Consider the following 20,142-nt stretch of genomic DNA (forward strand, 5'->3'; position numbering starts at 1 on the left):
AATTACAGAATTACAAGAACATGTTTTGTGAGCAATTTAATATAAATATTATCATTATAGAGATCAAGTAAATTAACTATAACATATAAATTGAGGATGAATTTCCTTGAATTGTAATAATTACAATATTTTTATACAGTTTTCATAACATTATACATTTAATATTCTATAATATTTATTATAAGATTATAACCCAACAAAACATCAAGATGGCAGTATACTTTGATTATCACTTCACATGTCAGTTGTGACATACAAGGATTGATATGTCAAAGGAAATACTGTCACTTGACATGGCATATTTTACATTATTATGTTGGCATTTAAGTATGAACTGTTTTTATTTACATAATAAAATCATATACATCTTCAGTGTTACATTTAAGGAGCATTTTTTTTTTACAAAGTTGTAAAAGTATTTTTCCATATCCAGTGTTTGAAAATTATGGTAAAAAATGAATTTTCCTCTTGAAGAGAGTACAACTGAAAAGATACCTACTAATCTTAACAATGTGATTAAGCAGTTACACTCTGATGGTAATGACTTAATGCAAAACGATATTTTTATTGTATTGATTCTTTTTCTTATGTTGGAGAATGGGTTTGTAACAACTAACAATGTAACTGATTATATTGACCATGCCAAACATATCACCAAAATTATTCAGTCACAGAGAAAAACAGGATTTTACAAAGAAACATTTCTATTATGTGGTCTAGATGATATGACCGTTGACATAATAATGAGCCCAATAGGGTCTGCCATAATTGTGAATACAGCCATAAATAATGATAATCAAGAAATGTATTCAGTTTGCCTACCAACAAGTCGTTATGTTGTAGCACCTAAGGCCTCCACAATTCCAATGATATTCAGGGATTTAAAACATTTATCCACTGCATTTAAAAATCAAATTGTTTCCCCGGTAAAATGTACAATTTTAAGTTACTGTGGATATCCCAGCGCTAGTTTGGTTGGTCTTCCAGATGATATATTCTTTAGCTTAATAATGCTTTTGAGTATTGAAGATATTCTAAATGTATCCAAAACATGTAGAAGATTGAAAGTAATCTTAGACGATGAAACTTTGTGGCATGCACTTTATAAAAGAGACTTTCAAGTTGTTGTTCAGAATGATAGAACTGACTGGAAAATGGTTTATAAAGAAACATATCTTGCTGAATTGGAGAAGAAAAATTTACCTCAATTAACTGGAACAATACATGATTACATGGATATTTCAGATATGATTTCATATATTGATAACCCTTTGTGGAATATATTATAAATAAATATTATAAAGTATGTTTTGTTTATTGATTGAATTATAAATTCATCTTTTTTATAGTTATACTATAAATAGTTTGTATATATATATGATTATTATAGTTTTATATATCTGCCATTTTTTATAAATTGACACCTCACACATTGAAAATTAATATTTTTTACATAGCATATTAAAATTTTATATAGATAAAGAACTTTTAAACTACCTTTACCTGCAGTTGTTTGTAGAAATTCAGATCATCTTTAGGTTTAAATTAAATATGTTCACTGTGTATCATAATCTGTATAAATATTTTGCATTATATTTGCAAGAATTGGTAAACAAACTAGCTGAAACAGGAACATAGCTTCAATCCATAAAAAAGTGTTTTCATTAAATGTGTAAAAGCTATGTTAACAAAAGACAATACTAACAGGAACATAGTTTAATCTATTTTTCTTTCCTAGGGGAAGGAGAAAAAATTGTGTTGCCACAAATTGGCAAAGGAGGGCGCCATTTATCAATTCCATTCGACTCTTCAACAACAAATGGTGAACTAAGTAAGTTATACTCAAATAATCTATAAAATATATTTCAGGATTTTTAAAAATCTAGGTTAACCTAGACCATTGAGATTTGTCCTAATTTATTATAAATAACTAATTTATTATTTTGACTTTTACTTTATCTATATTTTAAATCTATAATATTTATTACCAACACATCCTATCGTTCATTATACCAACATTGCGTTTAACCGGGAGGGTTAGACAGGCGAGGGATGCGCGAGTAAGATGCGCCGCGCAGCTTCCATTCGTGTCCTTGCCTCTATGGCGCCATCATCTCACTGTTAACCAAAGTTATCGTTTGTGTTAATTACTGTAAGGCCCTTGGCCGTTATTAAATATAAATGGGCTGGAGGTGAGCAGAACCGTGGAGGGCTCGCGGGTGACGCGTGATAGACCGCCTTGGCGTGGCTATGGTCCCATGCTCACTCATAGTAGGTCTGAAGGCGACTTCCCCATATACACCAGAGGTGAGAAACGCTTATTTCATGACACAAGGCGCAAACTTATCCGGTCCTTACTTTACCTATCCTCTAGTTAATGTTAGGTGCAAAAATGTATCGTCATAAAATGTTATTATTTTATTATGACCCTAACCGTTTCCTAATAACAAGTAATTATATAATTTATCTTATCGTTATTATTTTTATTATATTTGTGAATATCAATAATATACATAATGTACTAACATAAATCTCTTGAAATCAAAAGGATTAAAATGTTCTGTTAAATGTTAAAACGATCTAAGGATTTTCTGCTGTTTGAATAGTTTTAGTTTGTTATACGAATTGAAATCCAGTTTATATCACCAAGCTCTGTAGTAGAGCCGCGAAGACAAGTGTTAATTAATGTATTTCTTTATTTACCAAATGTTTGGTAGCAGTTTGAAGTGGACAATTAGATTTTTAAGACTAAATAAGTTTCCGTAAATTCAGATCCCACTTTACGTTATTTAAACAATAATGTTTTAGTAAATAATTACTTAGGTACATTTTTTATATAATAAATAGTTTACGGTCGGTCGCGTGTATTACACGCCTAATAAGCTTGGGCTTGAAAATATGGTTCGCTTATTTTCTAGGACAAAAGGTATTCTAATAATATTAAATGCACGTTAGTCTGGTCGAGTCCACATCATCGCCTTCACTATGATCCATCAACCCTGATTATACGTATAAGGCCCTCCTATATTGCGAATCTTCACCTTAAAATTAACCGTTAAAGTTAATATAGCGAATATGTTTAATGTAAAATTCAATAAATGAAGTTATGGTTAACGAAGTTGAATAGGATCTAATATTTTAATTTTTTTATTAAATTCAAATGTGTGTTTGATTATTTTAATACATGCTACGCCAATGGTATAGGAATAATTTGATAAAATATAACGTTATCAGAGCTATCTAATCTTAGCGGTCTTATATCGTTCAATGTCTTAGTTGTAATTCAATTTTTGTTTAAATTACACTGAAATGTTGTAATGGCGAATTTATAGCCATGTTCCCTTATGTGTCCTGGACTCAAAATGGACCTTTTTTTGAGAAGCCGTAACTCGCGACACAGACCGATAGATGACGACACTCGTAGTGAAAGTGGAAATATAGAGGAGGAAATATCTAGTAAGTTCTATTTGTTCAAATGTTATGCGAAAAACAAACAAGTCGAAAATTTGGTTGATTAGCTATTTAATTTTGTTCCATTAAATTTATACCGTGTAAATTCTGTTGTAGGGATACGTTATCCTATATATGCTATGTATGAGGTGCACGCGGATATAAATGATAAACAATTAAAATTATATATGAACATATTCGGCGATGTAGGTAATATATGTATATGATTTCGAATTTTGAACAAACGGTTTCCTAGAACAGCCGCATTATTAATTGTAATTGAAACAACGTATGATAAGAATGTGATTTATTATTTACAACTTTTTGCCTTTCTCAAAATAAAACTTCATGAATACAATATACTTGGTATTGCTAAGTAGAAAAGCTATAGTTGTATATAGATGACTGCACTTGTTTAAACGAGACCCTTGAAGGGGCTTTTGCGGTATAGCTTCGTTCTTGAATACTTTATACGCACGGTGCATTTATTCCCCAATGCATTCCACACCTTTGTCATTGTTTATGCCTATTGTAGTCTATGTGCCTTGCATACTAATAAATCTAGATAAAATACTTACTCAAGACTACGTGCAGTATTTACATAACGTTTTCCTTACAGAGGTATATTTATACTTACGTTTTCTCTATATCTTTCGTCCTTTTAAAGATTCTACGTGGGGCTTCGTTTTTTGTGTTATCGCATATTTTCTCTAACGTTGAAAACTTGAAACAAGATGTTTTGGAATGACAAATATGTTATCAGTATTGATATGCTCGGCTATGGTTGAGCTAGTTGAGTGCATCATGCAAGGGCGACAAAGGCAGGCGGGCCCCCACCCTGTTCGCGGCCCGTCTCGGCCCGCGCCAGTACGCCGTGGAGCGTCCCTCGCGCCGCAGGTACAATCAACGATACGTGCACGCGCGTGTTATTGTGATCATCAGTGTAGTGTTTTTTTTCTAACACCAATTACGTATGATATTGTGAGGACGACATGGATAAGTGTAGTTGACATGTCGTTGAGCGCGACCGTTCAGACGGTGCGCGGGACAAGGACAAATAGCCTCGACCATCTTGATTTTCAAGAGCGCCGGCAGCTGATTGCAAGCTCGTTGTCTTTAACGGATTTCTTACATGTTGGAGCGAAAGAGGTGGCGGCTGTCGCTGGTGTGTATTTATTTAAGCGTAAATTCTCATCTTTAATTAATATGAAGCGATCAATTGTAATAACTGCGCCCGATCGCTGTTGTAACCAGACACAAGCTTGTAGAGTTGTAACGTATCAAGCATTTATTACCGAATTGTGTTTAGAGGTTCACTGTTACATTCGAATTTGATTTTCAATCGTATATTATGCCGTCTTCATCGTAACGTACCGTAATACCTTATTAGTTGAGGGTTCTGTCAGATATTTGCTAAGTGAGAAATGTTTCACTCAGATTGGATTAAAATCATTCATTGACATTATACATATTTGCGAGTTTTTATAGCAATGTAGGAACATTAATTACAGGTTAGTTTGCTAACAGCGTGTACCGCACATGCCATAAATAGAGATATGACGTGATATCATAGATAATTGATAATATATAATTAACTGCGTAGGTGATTTCTGCCTTAATGTCAGCAAAACGTTACCTGGGTCCTAGGTATCTTCGAAATTGCCTTTGCGGCTTAAGGTTAAGCGTAATAGACGAAATAAAATTATCATACGGGCTTTAAATGGAAAAACACGGTTTGTATTACATATACATTCCTATACCAGGAAAAACATTAAGCAGTCAGTGTTGACCACTAGTGAAGCATATGTCGTTCGTATCTTTAAACGCGCTATTATACATCGATAGATTTTAACTGTAACGCCCAAATACTACTCGCTCGTACGGAAAGGTTCGAGGGAAAAATTGCATGTCAAACCCTGCGTTGAACAATAAAACAGACTGTGATATATTTTCTCTACATTGGACACATAACATACACTGTTAATCTTCTGCGGTACAGCCCATACCTATTATATATTTGTCATAAATGGTATCTCAAATTAACATTTAATTAACCTCATAATTATTATATCCCAATTAATACAAAGTGGAAAAACCGTAACTCAAGCTTATCTAGAATAGATTTTTATACATGCGCAGGCACCTGTCTCGATGTAGTTCTTTATCCTGAGCGCTGATGTGTCTTTGAATGCTCAATATTATTGGGGAATGCTATATGGAAGTTAGGTCCGAATGTAAAGAAAAGACTAGACTTTGGTCAGTTTTTAACCTTTCTTTATATATCCCTTGATAAAATCAAATAGTAATCTGTTAGTAGTAATTGTACGTTCTAAAAGGAAATAGTCTGTTTTACCCCTAACGAAAGTTCTGAACTGGTTGTGACGAGTGCGCTATATAGATGGACCATGAAGTAAAAATTCCTTCTTTAAGTCCTACATCTCTAGACTTCAATCTCTAGTTTTTTGTAAGTTTGACAAATGTATGCTTTGATAATTTAACTTTAAAGGTATATTAAAACGAAGTAGTATAATAATTAAAATATGAAAAATCGTGTTTGCTAGTATATCTCGATTTGGTATACACTGGCATATAGTTATTTATTGATTCTAAAATTCTAAAAACGGAGAGAAAACAATTTAAAAACCTTTAAACTATTAAGACGTGATGAGGGCAAAGCACTATTTGAGTAGAATATAAGACCGTAACTATGCACTGAAAGCGGTTTTGGTCTGGTGCGTTAAGCGTGCGGCTGTTATTGCTGAGGTCGTGCTTTCGAATAACTTGTGTACCAACAGTCGTAGGGTGAGGAAATCGGCTCGTGCCCCTTCCACTTGATTTGAATCGTTGATGAGCGGCTTGATTTGGCGTTGAGTCGTGATGTAGGATCACTCTGCATCTTCTAGCGCATTTACCATGGAGTGTGTTAAGAGGAGTTGTTCGGATTAATGCTCGCAGCTGAGTTTCATCATCGAACGTCGAGGCAGAATACGAAATTCCAACCGGATCACCTCGACGTCCGTCGTTCCAAAACTAAGCGTTTTAAGGCACTTTTTGCCCCTATGTAGCCTGCCCACTGAAGTATTTCCAAACCAATTCGACTTTGGGTCCAATTCTTCAAAAGTCCAATAAAAGAAAAGACTATTCCAATTCTTAAAAGTCCGGCAACGCACTCGCGAGCCCTCTAGCATTGAGAGTACCGCCGAGAGATCACTTGACACCGGGTGAGCCTCCTACTCGTTTGCTCCCTGTTCTATAAAAAAAAAATAGTTAAGAACCATATTTTACTTGTACTGAGGATGTGACAAGCCAAATTATGGCTAAAAGCAAGACGCGTTTCTGTTAATATGTTTCTATTAAAACAACTAAGTTTACGCCATAAAGTATTAAGTTTTATGCGACCTAGACTGGAAAGCTTGTATAACCATACTTGGCTAAATAAGAAAGCTATGGGATATTCTTAGATTAAAAGTGAAATTATAGTTCTAATGTCCACTTTAATTTGGTATTTTAGGTAGAATTGTTGGCTATTGTACAAATCTCGCTCTTGATGAGGTTTAAGTTTCTGTTTAGTTTTTGTTATTATTTCTTATTTTGTTCTAAATTAATGTAATAATTGATGTGTATGTGTGATATTTTCTTGTATAGTCGTTGCCTGGAAGAGATTGCTCGAAAGCGATGAGGCCGCCATTAATTATATTCAATTTTTATATTGTAATGCAACGAAGTGGTAATAAATAAATAATACATTAATTTTATGCATACACGTTGTTTTAGTACTTATAACTAAATTAGTAAAAATAAAACTATTATGTTAAAATTAGTTTAAAAAACCACATAACTGTACGTTACGTGTTTTGCAGCAAATGTGGTCAGCGACTGCCACATCGATTTGATATTATGATTGCTATATGAAATAAGTTATTGTTTTAAAACTATGTGTTTTACCCACTCCTTATTACACGTAAACCTAGTTTATGTTTTATCCTTATCACTCTCGTGTTAATAAACGTGACAATTTAACTATTAGAGGTTGGTACGTTTATTGAATATAGGCAATTTTCCTGCAATTTTATCCTCAGGAATTCGACTGTATTAGTTATTTTGGAAAGGTCTAACTAAAAAGGAAACTACAGTCAAAATCTATAACGGCATCGTAGAGACTACTTATAGTTTGGTCGTAACAGCCGATGACGTTGTTATTAATTATCTTATACTATAGAATTCCGCCGGTACCTCTGATTTTGGTCAATATAACTGGTATGTTGTTGTAAACGATGCCGTCGTAAACGTATTGGAAATAAAATAATTTATATGTAGTTCCGAACCTGTTCATGCAATAAGCGTGCTTAACAAAACAATTCAGCTTATTATTACCGCCTTCGTTTCATTACACCGTTTTAACTTGGATAAAAACATTGGATCACAGCGTTAACACTAGGCAGACATACGAAAGAGAACCTAATTGTTTCTTTCTTTCGTTATCCTATAGTTAACATAAATTAGTTTCAACACAAAACAATCATAAAGATATAGCCAAAGATATATAATGTAAACAAAAAGGATCAAACGTTTACGAAAGTAAAAAATAATTACGATTATTAATAATATTAGCTCAGTAATACTTAATTTGGATTACTTTAAAAGAGCGCAAGAAGACTGGAGTCTCTTGGAGTAAGTACATTTTTAATATCGTAGTTTTAACTAGCGATAATATTGTAATGAGAGAATTTAGGACTTAGAACGTTATCTGATAAGATTATAGATCTCTTCGGTCAAGGCTTTTTACCGATTTGTGCGCTTCTGATAAGCGTGCCTTTCAGCTAATGTCATCACATACGATGTACCTACTTTGTTCTCGACGGTATTGTGATGCGGACATTCTGTATAATAGGAACGGTCTAATGGCTCCATTGATTATGTCAATGTGCGCTATGGATGACGTAGATATTATTCATGGACATGGGCGTTTTAGCTCACATAACCCCTGTGCAGAGTGAAGGGGCGTGTACGTAACAATATATATGTAGTATATGTCAACGCAAAACAAAGTCATTGATCAAATGAATGAATAAATCTTGTATAGGCTAAGGTTTTTGATACAAAATCGTGATAGGTTGCAGTCAGCGCAGAGTTAACCAAATAAAAATAACTTCTCATTATAAAAAGGTCTAAAATTTTAGATAAAATTTTAAAATCATCATGGTCATCTTGTTTATCACCTTGGTATGTTCGTAAAGCAGCAGGTAGACACCCCATAAGCGTGTTTAATGGGGTTGCACCTACCCTAATAAATATGTTCCGGAATTGCTCGGTCTACCTGTCTCTGTTGTTGACACTTATTTATTCACAGGATACCTGGTAGTGGTGTTCGATGAATTAGAAGATATTAAAGATCATTCCAGAATAAATTATAACCGCAGAACTGTCTCACTGATTAAATTTAACATGTACTTAATACACGAACATCTCTTAAATGCTTTGTCCTTATCACTCTCGTATGACTTTGAAAATAAATGAGCGTAACAGTATATTCTAGTTCGTTTATGAATCAGACCGCAAATTTTTTATCTATGTGTGTATAACCGAATATGTCTATTAATAATACATAAGTAAGTTTTAATTTCAGGGACTTTCATTTGTTATCTATTAATTTATATTGATTTTATTTTGTTATCAGCCAAAAAACAAAATGGTACAGCGGTTCGAACAAATAGCCTGGGTTCCGGTGCGCGCACGCCACCCGCGGAGCGGACCAAGTCGAAATTCTCAGCATTCGGTAGACTTTTTAAGCCATGGAAGTGGAAACGGAAAAAGAAATCAGAAAAATTCGAAGCTGCCTCTAGAAGTAAGTTGTTTGATGCTGTTTTCTATAAGGTCAGTCTGACGATGGACTTTCTATTCAATTTAATTGTATAAATTCGTATTTATGGTCTCCTCTGTGGTATATTAGAATTCACCTGGAAACGAGACATTTTCCAAGCATATTGCTAACATGAATATTATATTACAGACTCAAATACACTTTCGTTGTAATAAAACGAAAGATTTGGAGCGAAAATTGTCTGAAATATTCTGAACAGTTAGACCTAAAACAAAATGTTATTTGTATCAAAAGTTGTGTGGTATTTTTCCTAGCTTATACTCTCTTACATTACGATTTATTGATGCGGGTTTGAAGGGATATCCGGAGACATCTTGCATTATTAAGTACTCATTCTTGGTCAATGAATGGAATCAATTGCGTGAAGTGTGTGACTGACTGGTAATTTTTAGAAGGTTGAGCAATATCTTTTGTCCTGAGTTCTACAAATTTTTTGGAGCTAATGTATTAAGTCTGGATACATGGCTACATGGCCGAGGAATATATGGCTATTTTTGGGGGCGCAATCTGACTTCCAACTATATTGATCTATTTAATAGTGCGATGAGCAATTGTTATGTATTCTATTAAATACTTCTAGGAAAGCTTTTCATCGCCAGCTCTTATTCAAACACTTGTATAATTCTGATGTGACCAAGATCTACCCTAGATATTGTTACAAACATAAAATGCAGCCTTTAGATATATATGGTCAAATATTTGTAATTAACAAACATGATATAAAGGTAGTTGAAGCAGAACAATCATTAGCGCTACCCTACATGTGCCCACATCTGTTTCTTTGATAATTTTTATTTCATAGACATGGAGTTTTGGGTGTAACACGTTCATTACGTTGCTTGCTTTCATCGCTGGAGTAGTTAATGAAACCTATGTCTTGTGTGTGGTATTTCTTCTAGTAAGTATAATTCTTTCTATGTTTCAGCTTTAGAAAGGAAGATATCCGTCCGAGCCAATAGAGAAGAGTTAGTCCAGAAAGGAATTCTTCTACCAGAAAGTCCAGTCACGCCCGTACCCGAAGGCGGTCAGTACTCTTTCTAATTCACGATTGTATTAAACAAGCTCTGTATTTCCTCCATACTAGAATGGGTTAATGTTTTTTATCTTCAGTGTAAAAATAACAATAGGACAAAAGAAAAATCTCTTTAATAAGTAATGTTATAGTAGGGCAAAAGGTGAAGCCTTGCCGACACACCTAAGTTTGTACAGCGCTGATTTTCAGAATCGCAAACGTTTCACTACATTTCGCTGACGGTATGTAAAATCGTTCAACGGACCAAATGTACGTCTAAGGTTGGAAACTGAGTCCAAATTAGACTAATCGTTATAATAATCTGTTGACGACATTTTTATATAGAAATCAGTAAACCCATTCTTGAACTATTTAAGAGAAGAGCAGACGGGCATATGTTAGGGAGGCTTGTTATCTTACGTCCCTCCATGATAAGAGATGACAAGATCATGTCTGCCTAGTAAAAATGAAACATTTCTACTTAAAAAATGCAACTATTATAAAAAGTTCTATAGATGGGCGTGGGAATGGCGTTTGGGTATGCCTCAAAATGACTACGGTCTTTGGACAGTGAATAGGTAAAATAATTTTTCATTTTAAAGGCAAATGGAAAAAACCAAGTTCAGCTAAGCCATTTGCGCTAATTACTTGGATGTGGAGAACTCGAGTTGAATAATGATGCTATTAGCTACCCCTCGTCTGTAACTATTAAGAACAAAATATGCTATCATTTAGGGAATTAACGTACAAAAGTTTTCTATTTAATGTTTTAATATATCCAGATGTAGTTAAGAGAAAATGACAATTTTTCATCTCAATAATAATAATAAGGCTTTATTAATCCACATCTTATTTACATATATGAGAAGTATTGGCCTAGTGGCTTCAGCATGCGACTTTCATCCCTGAGTTCGTAGGTTCTATTCCCGGCTGTGCACCAATGGATTTTCTTTCGATGCGCGCATTTAACATTAGCTCGAACGGTGAAGGAAAACATCGTGAGGAAACCGGCTCGCCTTAGACCCAAAAAGTCGAAGGCGTGTGTCAGGCATAGAAGGCTGATCACCTACTTGCCTCTTCGATTAACAAATGATCATGAAACAGATACAGAATCTGAGGCCCAGAACTAAAAAGGTTGTAGAGTCATTGATTTTTTTATACGTTTTATTTACATATATACAAAAAGAAAGATATATACAATGTAATAATTCTAAGATGCCCGTCCGAGAGAAGGCATCCTCAAACGTTTCACACTCTATTTTGTTTTTGTCGTTTTCACACAATTCCATTATATCCAATACAAGCGGTAAAATAACCAAAACACAATCAGATATTTTCACGAATTGTTGAATAAAATATTTATAATTATAATATCTAAACCGATGAAATATTTATTAAACGAATGCAAAACATTTTGTAGATTTAATTTAGATCTAAATGATTTTCAAGTATAACAAAATTGTTATCGAATAAAAGTGCAGGTTTCTTTTGTTTAGAAAATCATTTATTATTAGCTGACCAATTTCCATTGAGGTTTTTAAATAAAAGATTAAAGTCCTATAACGTAATGAACAAACCCAGGTCTTGTGGGTTAATACGCCATGTCAACCCTGAAGCCGTAAAGTAACAAATGCAATGGGCAATATATCCATGGTCCCCAGTTAATTGCATACACAATTGCGTAAGACTGATGACGGTGGTGTTATGTTGGACATGTGATTTATGCTTTCTATTTCACTTGCGCAAGATCACCGAACTTAACTGGAGTACATATAATTAGTTATGCATATTGTCAGTTCTATTTCAGAGGAAATAACGTTTACTGATTTGTTGAATGAAAGAGTTACCATATGTAGTCTGTTTCTTATAGTTTCATGGAATGTACAAATTATTAAAATAAGGCAATAAAAGTAGAGTGTGAGTGGTGACGTACTGAAATTATGACGCATTCGTTAATAATCATATATGTATGGCATTTAGGCTGCAAATTGCGCATAATTTACAGCATTTTTTAAAGTATAATAATCATACTCAAATAAATTAAAAAATATATTATATATAAACTAAAAGCGTAAAACACCAAAAATCACTAAGCGGTTTAACCTTTTGCCTCAAGGGCCACATTACACAGTTAAAAAAATACAATTAATACAACAAACGAAACGGAAAACATTACCACAAAACGAGAGAAAAAACAACGTTTTTATACGTTAAACATAATATTTATCTTAAATTTATTTTTTATTTTAAAGCGGCTTACGAATACACTTACAAACTTATTGGAATTACGCTATCGCTATTTTAAAGTATTTTTTTTTCTTTAGATGAAGAAGAATACACAGATAATAGAGCTAGCGAGAAGGGTCCGACGATAACAAGCATGCACGCTGCTCTGCAAGCACAACTCGCGTCGCACGTCGCACAGCAGCAAGCGGCTCTAGCAGCAGCTGTTGCAGCGGCGGCGGCTGCCCACCACCACCATCAGAATAATAATATCATAGGTAAGTTTTTTAAATATAATAAACATACACTACATGTAATGGAAACTAGCCACCTTGCAGGCAAGCCCTAAGATTTACCAGCGCTGATCAGCCAGTCCTGGTTCCGCTGTATAACAGTCTTAAAAGTGTCAAAGTGAAAGTTAACAAGGAAATTTAATTAATTAAAATATAATGAATTATAAAAAAAACGCTGTTTTCAATGTACGCAAAAGACGGGTGACAAGTTTTAAATAAGATGGACTTATAGTTTACTCCATGCTTTTCTGGTATAACTTGACTAGCATCTGGGATGATATCCCAGTTGTGTGTAACTGGTCTATATAGACACTCATATGAGTCTGGGTATAATTCAGAGACGATAATTATAATAATAGGCCTTTTTTGATCCACATCTTATTGACATACATTATACAAAAATAGATATATGTATAGGTTTTTACTACTCTAAGATGCGGCTCCTGTTGTTATCCCGATAAGGAATCCTCAATCTTTTCCCATCCTATTTAATTTTTTGCGGACATCATTTTTCCAGCTACCTTTTCTATCTTGACGTCCCATCAGACCCGTCGGCAGGTCGGCTGGTCAGAGACGATGCTTAGCGTTAAGTATGACTTGCGTATGTCAAACGAATTAGATTTGGCAATTCTTAGGGTTATTGACTTGTCAAGACGTATATAGTATTCATTATTAGTTTCAGTGTATGTTCTAACTTATTTATTTTATCTGTATTATCATGTTAATAACACATTATATAGTACATAAATGTTATATAACTTAATACATTTTGATAAGAGAATGCAACTCATTAGCGCCGACAATGGTAATCGATAAGAATGTAGCGCACTAGTTCTGAGACTCAGACAGACATTGATTGATATGGTTATTTATGCTTTAACGTCAGAGTAAATATATTTTTAGTATCTTAAAGTTATACCCCATAGTGAAAAATAACTATTATTGCACCCGAACAAATTTACTCAGCTGATTTTCACAACAAAGAGAGTGAAATTTTTGTTTTAGTTTTTATGTATTGGTAAGAGTTTTTAGTACGGTTTATGAATATTAGCCCTGCAACGAACTTGAGAGCCTTTTCGCATTGTGGGTGTCTTTATGATATAGAAAAACTAAAGAAGAAATGTGTACTGGTGGTAGGTTTGAAGTTTAAGTTTTATATCATAAGAGTTTCCCATACACGATACTTTTATATTCAGGATTATGGAGGATTTACCGTCAATTTTGTTCGTACAATTGAATAAATTCCGTCTGCAGTGCTCAGATACTAGAACTTATTCATGGCGCAATGGACGATGACGAAGATTGCGTATATCTAACTGTTTTTAAATCCAGCTTTTCTGTTAGTTATTAAACTAAAGCGAACGAGTGGCTACATATTGAGTTCAATGAGATTTGATTCATAACCAAGTGTGGTTTCCAATAGATATTGGAAAATATAAGATGTTTTGCACTCTACACATAATTTTCTTTAATACGTTTTCAGTGACTTTAGTCTTTGTAAAGATCCTCCTAAAGGACCTCGATCTTTATGTAGTCGTTAATTAGGCGTATATTGCTGTGCAATCACGTAATTTCAGAAGTTTTGTACTAGAGTCTAAATACAGATTAGGGGGTCGTTGTTTTAGTTCATTTTTTGATACTATGCTCTTTGAATCTATTTTGACTACAGTTGTGCCCTAAACGAAGTATTTACGAAAATCGGAGCCAGGCCAGCTAGACAGCATTGCAATCTACATTCATTTTTTTGTGTAGATGTTTTTAATGTGTCGAATTGCGTCACAAGATAACTCTAAAAAATTTAGAGACCATAAAAATTATATTCTATAATTTGTATTTGGTATTGCTTATTTGTAATTTAGTTGGTATGTCTCAGTTTGCACTGATCTATTTCTATACTTTTCGATATGATTTGCTTGTTAGCTGTATTCAATTATAAACAAATATATATTTTATAGTAAAAAGTCATGTTAAACAGAAAAGCGTGTGCCGAGGATTAGTGGCTTCCTGGCAGGACGAGCCGGGATCGTTGACCTCCACCTGTCACAGCCGCAATGCTGAAACCTATAAAATATTTATCAAAGTACTGCTGTTGTATGTTTACATATTTTAATTGCGTCTAGGTTTTTTCAATAAAAGTTTACATTTATTGCGGCTTACTTGTTTTCGTTTAATCAATGTTTCAGTTTCGCTATGAAAGGCAGAGAAGACTATGTCGATAAAGTATGAATCATATGCCAGCCCCATGGCTATGCTATAGCGGGCCTGGCTTATAATAGAAGATAGCTTCTTTTACAAACGCAAAGTGAGACATGATAGTCGATAAAACGGCTCTTTGTTATATAACAAAGAGTCGCTTTAATAAGATTGATTAGTAGATTGCTCATTACTGGGTCGTCTTAGGGAGAAGATTAGTATCAGCATTGATTCGTTTCAGTTTCAGGTTAAAGCTTTGTGTTCACTGCTAGAATCATAATGCATAATTCTTTTACAGGTTTTGGCTCGTAACTCCCAAATTTCTTCTAACTAGCAAAGTCTGTTAAATGTCACGTAGGTCCATGGCTTTAGACACTTTCCGCCGTCGAATATTGTCGATTTGCAAACGGGTCATATGGTTTGACAGGTGTAAGGGGTTGCAGTGTGGACTTGCCTTAAGCCATGAGGGGGGAACGGGGTGTCGGCGGCGGACAGGCGCGCGCCTCAGTGCTGGCCCGCCCGCGCCCGCGCCCGCCCGCTCTCCGCCAGCCCGCGGCTATTCCACTGCCCTAACCTCACTCGATCAAAAACACGCATCGACCATTCGATTGCCCCTTATGAGACGTACAATACGTATCCCTAGAGGTTGTTGACCCTAATTAAGCAATACTCGAGCTTTTTGTCGATTGGTATTGTAGTCTTCCGTGTGGTGCTTTTGAAACTACGTATAAAAATTTAGTATCGGTTGCTTTGTGGCGAAGAGCATTAACATATTCGTTGAATTGCTGTATTTGGGAGGTATTTAGGAATTTAAATATTAAGACAAAAGGCGTATATTATTGAAAGCAGGTCGTTAGGCGCGAAGTTTGCGGGCGATATCGATCCGCACCGGTCTCACGCGATCGCGGCCGCTGCACCGACAATGAGCTCCAATGTCTCTAGTTATACATCACCAATTCTGGCAATTCTATTAAGCTACACCTAAAATCACTATTGTCAATTGTCAATGGGACGTTGTGTAAGACGACTTACTTCACAATTTGCCGTACAATCATTCATAGGAGTAAAATTTTGTGATTACAGCCTGCAAGTTAAACAGCATTGCTAGGGATGTTCAATTTAAGTAATATGCTAGTTACAGATACTTTACTCAGTGGTCATAGTTAGTTTAAGTGTTGGCTATCGGTAGCGGTGAACCACGGATGGTACCGTAAACAGTGGGCTGTGTTCGCGAACGGGGCCGCGCGGCCGGCGGCCGCCGCCTCCTCCGCGCCCGCCCGCTCGTTCCATGATGGGCTACATCATGGGCTGTGCATGCCTCAGAGGTAATATGCATGTCACCCGCATACCTCCACCAGGCTTGATTTAAACCCAAAGTGCCCAGAGAACGCACCACTTAGTTTATAACAAGCAATTGCATTTTCAGCTATAATAAGTGCCTGCCAGCCATGACCCGAAGCGGTGATCATAGCTTTGACTTATAATTATAAGCGAACGTTGCTGTTATAACTTTAGAATGCCACGTTAAGTGCAATTTATCTAATCTTTAAACTGGAATATAAAAAACAACTGCGCGCAGCGCTAAAAATGATACAAACGCACTTTCACGTAGTAATTGATCGTATCTAAGACTTTCTGTTCAGCTATTGTCTGCGTCACTCTCACATTACAACACAATACCTGATGAAAATTGTATTAAATTATACCAAATAGGTGCATAAAGCCCATTTGAACGGTACCGTTAATATAAGAAGGAATGTTTTTATTCGATGTTAGTTTAGATTTTATGGTCGACGTTTACAAATCTTTTTGAATATTTGATTATCATTCATATTTAAATTAGACGTTGAAATTTCGTTTTTTAATTAGCAATTTATATAATAAACGGCACAAATATTCTTTTCTCCAACTTGGATTTTGTTCCCTTTGTAGTAGAGACTTTTGGGTCGTGGGGTTCAAGGGCACAGGCGCTAATTAAAGTTTTAAGTTGGCGCCTGGCGCGATAGTACCAGTGACCCCAGAGCTGGTGCTTACCTGGCTGAAAGAATAAGTATCGCAATAGAGGGAGGAAATGCTGCAAGCGTTAAAGGGACAAAACTTTTTAGATTTGTTTTAATTTTCTTATTAATAACTTTTACTTATTTTTATTATTACTTTGTAAGTTAAGAAAATGAAATAATTCTTATCGTACTTATAGCTATGTTTAAAACTCCAGTTGTTCAAGATACAGCCCTATATGAAATTTTGAATAATAAAAGTATTACGATATTTTGTGATGCAAATTGAACACTGTGTATACAAATACAATCGTAAGATATAAAAAAAACATATGCAACCTTCAAAGGCTTGTCTTTGAATATTCAAATTATATGTAGTGTGTGGAATAAAGCATAATTTTCTGCACACACTTTCTGCAGTTTGCAAGTTGAATATGACTCGAATATTAAAATTGATCATCACCTGACGTCATGCGGCTTCAGATGTGGGTGTAGACTGTATTACAATAAGCGTGGGATGATGACGCGTATTAGTCTACTTGCACATTATAAGTGGAAAGTACAGTGAGATTAATGACGTAATTTCAAGCACATGAACTAGAAATAATTGTAGTGCTCTATTACCATATGTTTAAGTAGATTTGTCATTAATACGTTATTAGAAATTTTCAGACATACGTAAAATAACTATTCTTTTTGAGTTGTGTAATTTGAAATAGTTAGCTAGACTTTATCCTATCCTAGATATTATTGCATCTCTATTTTAATTTCTCGTATTTGGTAGAATAATTTGTATACAATTAGTAAACAGATTAACCTTGGTTTCATTACTGTAGGGCTATATTTATTACACGTCTTAATCAAAAGTAATTCATAACAAGGTATACTTTTATTAATTTATAGAGTTAAAGTCTACAGTTCATCGTAATTTATAATAGTTTTTTATGAGAACATAAATTTACAATGAAATCGTTTTGACTCAACCTACATTTTATTTGTATGCTATATAAATCATAAAAGTACCAACATATTCTAAATAACATACATATTTTAAGAGACGATTCGAGGTACATTCAAACAATAAGATAACGCTGAAGGAGGCATAACGGGTAATAATTTAGTCTCCATGTCGAGCGCACCGCGACGCTCCGTGAATATCCTACAAAGTTTCTCAAGGACGAAATCCGGGTCATTGATCTTATACTGGTACCCATATAGAGATTACAGAGATTATGTTCGCTCATCGCTGACTCAATACTGATATATACAATGCTGTTTTGGTCGTCTTTTGTTTTTGAAAACAAAAAGTTTAATAGTTATAATTTTAAGCATTTTAGCTTCAAACCTTTATTCTGCTGGACAGAAAAATGTATAGTTAAATATACTATTGTATACATTTCGTGTGTATCCTTTATGTATTATAACTGAATCTAAGCCCAATAAAATCAGGATTAGATTCAGTTGTAATACATAAAGGATACGTCTTCTGTTTTTATATATATCTGTATGCAAAGAGATTTTATATAATTATTTTCTTGAGAAAACGAAAACCGAAAAGTAAAAATCAGTGTACATTTTAAAAAGATGGATTCACTGTGGTGGTATTGAAAGTGGAACAAAGTCGGAATGAATAGGTGTAGTTCAGTGAACTTTGATAAGCATAGCGGTGTTAGTTTTTTTGCTTCGCGTTAACACAAGAGATGAATGGCGATAAATTAAAAATTCAAAACAAAGCTCGGCAACGCGTGGGCGACTAGAGCGCGCAGGGCGGGCGGCGGGCGGCGCGCGTCGATCGAAGAGCGCGCGCGGAGCCGTGCTAGGGCGGGCGGGGGTAACGATCCGGCCGCAGTCTTCCAACTGTTAGCGAGCCGCGAGCATGAGCGACGTCGGCACGCTCGCCGCGATGGATGCCTTCGCGGGCGGCGCGAGGCGAAGGCCCTCGCGCTTGCCGCCGCCTCCGCCCTTCGTTCCTCCGCCGCCGCCGCAGCGAAACGACCACTACTACGTGCGCCGCAAGTCCCCCGTGCCCAGGCACTCCTCTAACCTCACGCTCTTCGCGCGCACCAACGGTACCCATCATCACCGTCATCCATTTGCACCTGCCTGCCTTATCACCACTTCTCGCATTCTTATGAAACTAGAAATTTAATTGTAAATATGTTTCACATTTATTTACATCACTGTTTTTTCTGATTTTTATTTCTGTGAATGTTTTGTATTTAAAGTTATGAATAAATTTCGTCCTCAACAAGTTCTCTCTTCATATAATTAAAAAAGGACATTAACATCATTTTCATAGTGTTGCTTTATTTAAAAAGTTTTGTAATTGTTTTATTCTTGCTTATCTCGTTTCTTCTTATCAATTTATATTATCTCCTTACATCTGAATTCTGGATGGACTTACATACAAAATAAATAATATAAATAATTATATACATTAAATTAATTATATGGACTATAAAAAATGTATATAAAAATCTATCGATTTTACATAAATATTTTTGTTCACCGTTATCGACAGTAATACAAATATTACACCTTTAATATTAGGAAATATATATCATCTCATCTATCAATCCTCATAACTTTAACATTATAATTTCGTGAGCGTTTATTCACAGCATCTCACGTCATTTAATATTTAAAGCTTTTAAAATATTACAGCCGATGCAGTCATTTTCAACCTAAAGCCGCAATCAGGTTAACACAATTAATTTATAATGCGTAATGTTGACTTTTTGGTGGTTAAATATGCACGAATGACCTCGTAAAACTATTTGCGATTGAGGTGTGGCGTATATCTATGACATTCTAACGGCTCAATAAACGCCGACGACAAGTGTTTAAAAAAAGAATTTATTATGCTTCCAATGTTAAATTCAAATATTTTAGGCACATACAGCTTATTAGTTCATTTTGAGAGCATATTTGAACGGTTTCGACAAAGGACATAGCTAAGCGAATTTATTCAGGGAAACTATGCAGTGGCGGCCACTGCGTCCTTGACCCGGTATTGCTTCCGCCTGTGCTCTCGATACGAACGCTCTATTAACGCCCTTTGTTGTCAACACAATACTATATCTGATCTCCGTA

General features: G+C 35.0%; 2 protein-coding genes across 5 annotated transcripts in view; both read left to right on the top strand.

Annotated features, from left to right (window-relative positions):
- Nucleotides 1-20,142, top strand: part of LOC123711291 (phosphatase and actin regulator 4) — a 39,571-nt gene that overhangs the window by 971 nt on the left and 18,458 nt on the right. For 2 of the 4 annotated variants that reach the window (XM_045663802.1, XM_045663803.1), the window contains exons 1-4: nucleotides 4,329-4,615; nucleotides 9,128-9,295; nucleotides 10,257-10,355; nucleotides 12,668-12,844. In XM_045663802.1, the coding sequence (XP_045519758.1) occupies nucleotides 4,462-4,615; nucleotides 9,128-9,295; nucleotides 10,257-10,355; nucleotides 12,668-12,844 (598 nt within the window). In that variant the 5' untranslated portion in view covers nucleotides 4,329-4,461. Of the gene's footprint in view, nucleotides 1-1,738; nucleotides 1,832-3,293; nucleotides 3,457-4,328; nucleotides 4,616-9,127; nucleotides 9,296-10,256; nucleotides 10,356-12,667; nucleotides 12,845-20,142 lie in introns of those variants that run through there. The other 2 variants (XM_045663804.1, XM_045663805.1) reach the window with 2 other exon arrangements.
- LOC123711292 (F-box only protein 7-like) lies at nucleotides 330-1,298 on the top strand. Its single transcript, XM_045663806.1, has one exon. The coding sequence runs from the start codon at nucleotides 456-458 to the stop codon at nucleotides 1,287-1,289; it is 834 nt and encodes a 277-aa protein (XP_045519762.1). The 5' UTR covers nucleotides 330-455; the 3' UTR covers nucleotides 1,290-1,298.

This window comes from Pieris brassicae, chromosome 6 (assembly GCF_905147105.1).
Source record: "Pieris brassicae chromosome 6, ilPieBrab1.1, whole genome shotgun sequence".
NCBI lineage: Eukaryota > Metazoa > Arthropoda > Insecta > Lepidoptera > Pieridae > Pieris > Pieris brassicae.